The sequence below is a fragment of the Macadamia integrifolia genome, chromosome 10 (genome assembly GCF_013358625.1).
Source record: "Macadamia integrifolia cultivar HAES 741 chromosome 10, SCU_Mint_v3, whole genome shotgun sequence".
Classification (NCBI taxonomy): Eukaryota; Viridiplantae; Streptophyta; class Magnoliopsida; order Proteales; family Proteaceae; genus Macadamia; species Macadamia integrifolia.
This window is the reverse complement of record NC_056566.1, coordinates 182,869-183,614: the sequence shown is the minus strand read 5'-3', so window position 1 is coordinate 183,614 and position 746 is coordinate 182,869. Positions and strand designations below refer to the sequence as shown.

Genomic DNA, 746 nt, shown 5'->3' with positions numbered 1-746 from the left:
GGGGGGAGAGGGGGGAGAGTGTTGTGGAGAATGCTTTCCCAACATGGCAATTGGACAACAACAATTTGTTACACAAAGCATATCATTGTTATTTTATAGTTTTGCACCACTTCATTATAAAGTCTATCAAGGATTCAAGTCATGGGTATACATTTTGAAATCTAACAATGAAAAGCCTTTATCAAATCATGGTATCCATTTTTCAAATCTGATAATGAAAAGCCTCACAGAATAATAAATGAAAATTGAGTTATCAAAGGGGGGGAGGGGGGAATGCAAACTGTTCTGAAGATTTAAATAGTTACAAAAAAAACTTACTCAATTGCTGAGGAAGGTTTGTCGTTCTGCTCATATAATGCAACAAGTACTACAGAAAATCCACACCAAGTAATAGTTAATGCCTAGCTTGCATTATACGCTGGACTAACACAAATTTTAGACACCTACAGAAGAGAGAGAGAGAGAGAGAGAGAGAGAGAGAGGAATACCTTTGGTGAGGGCATCAAGTGCTCCACTGGACTCGAGGTACTTCCTAAAAGCTTCCTTCTTGGCTTCCTTGTCCTACATGGAAAATTAATTAATACCAATTCTGGGACTAAAATCTAACAGGAAACACCTATCTTTTCTAGAATACCACATAATGGTCATCATAGATCTTTATCCACTACAATAGAAAAAAGGGAAAAATAAGAGATTGTTTTTTCTTTTTCTTTTTTTTTATCCATATTCTATCCAAAGTAATAGAG

At 35.8% G+C, this 746-nt stretch overlaps 1 protein-coding gene across 1 annotated transcript in view; it reads right to left on the bottom strand.

Annotated features, from left to right (window-relative positions):
• The window catches only part of LOC122090966 (c-Myc-binding protein-like), a 6,346-nt gene that overhangs the window by 3,453 nt on the left and 2,147 nt on the right, over positions 1 to 746 (bottom strand). The window contains exons 2-3 of the mRNA XM_042660744.1: positions 489 to 561; positions 319 to 367 (exon numbers count right to left, since the gene is read on the bottom strand). Of these exons, the coding sequence (XP_042516678.1) occupies positions 319 to 367; positions 489 to 561 (122 nt within the window). The remainder of the gene's footprint in view (positions 1 to 318; positions 368 to 488; positions 562 to 746) is intronic.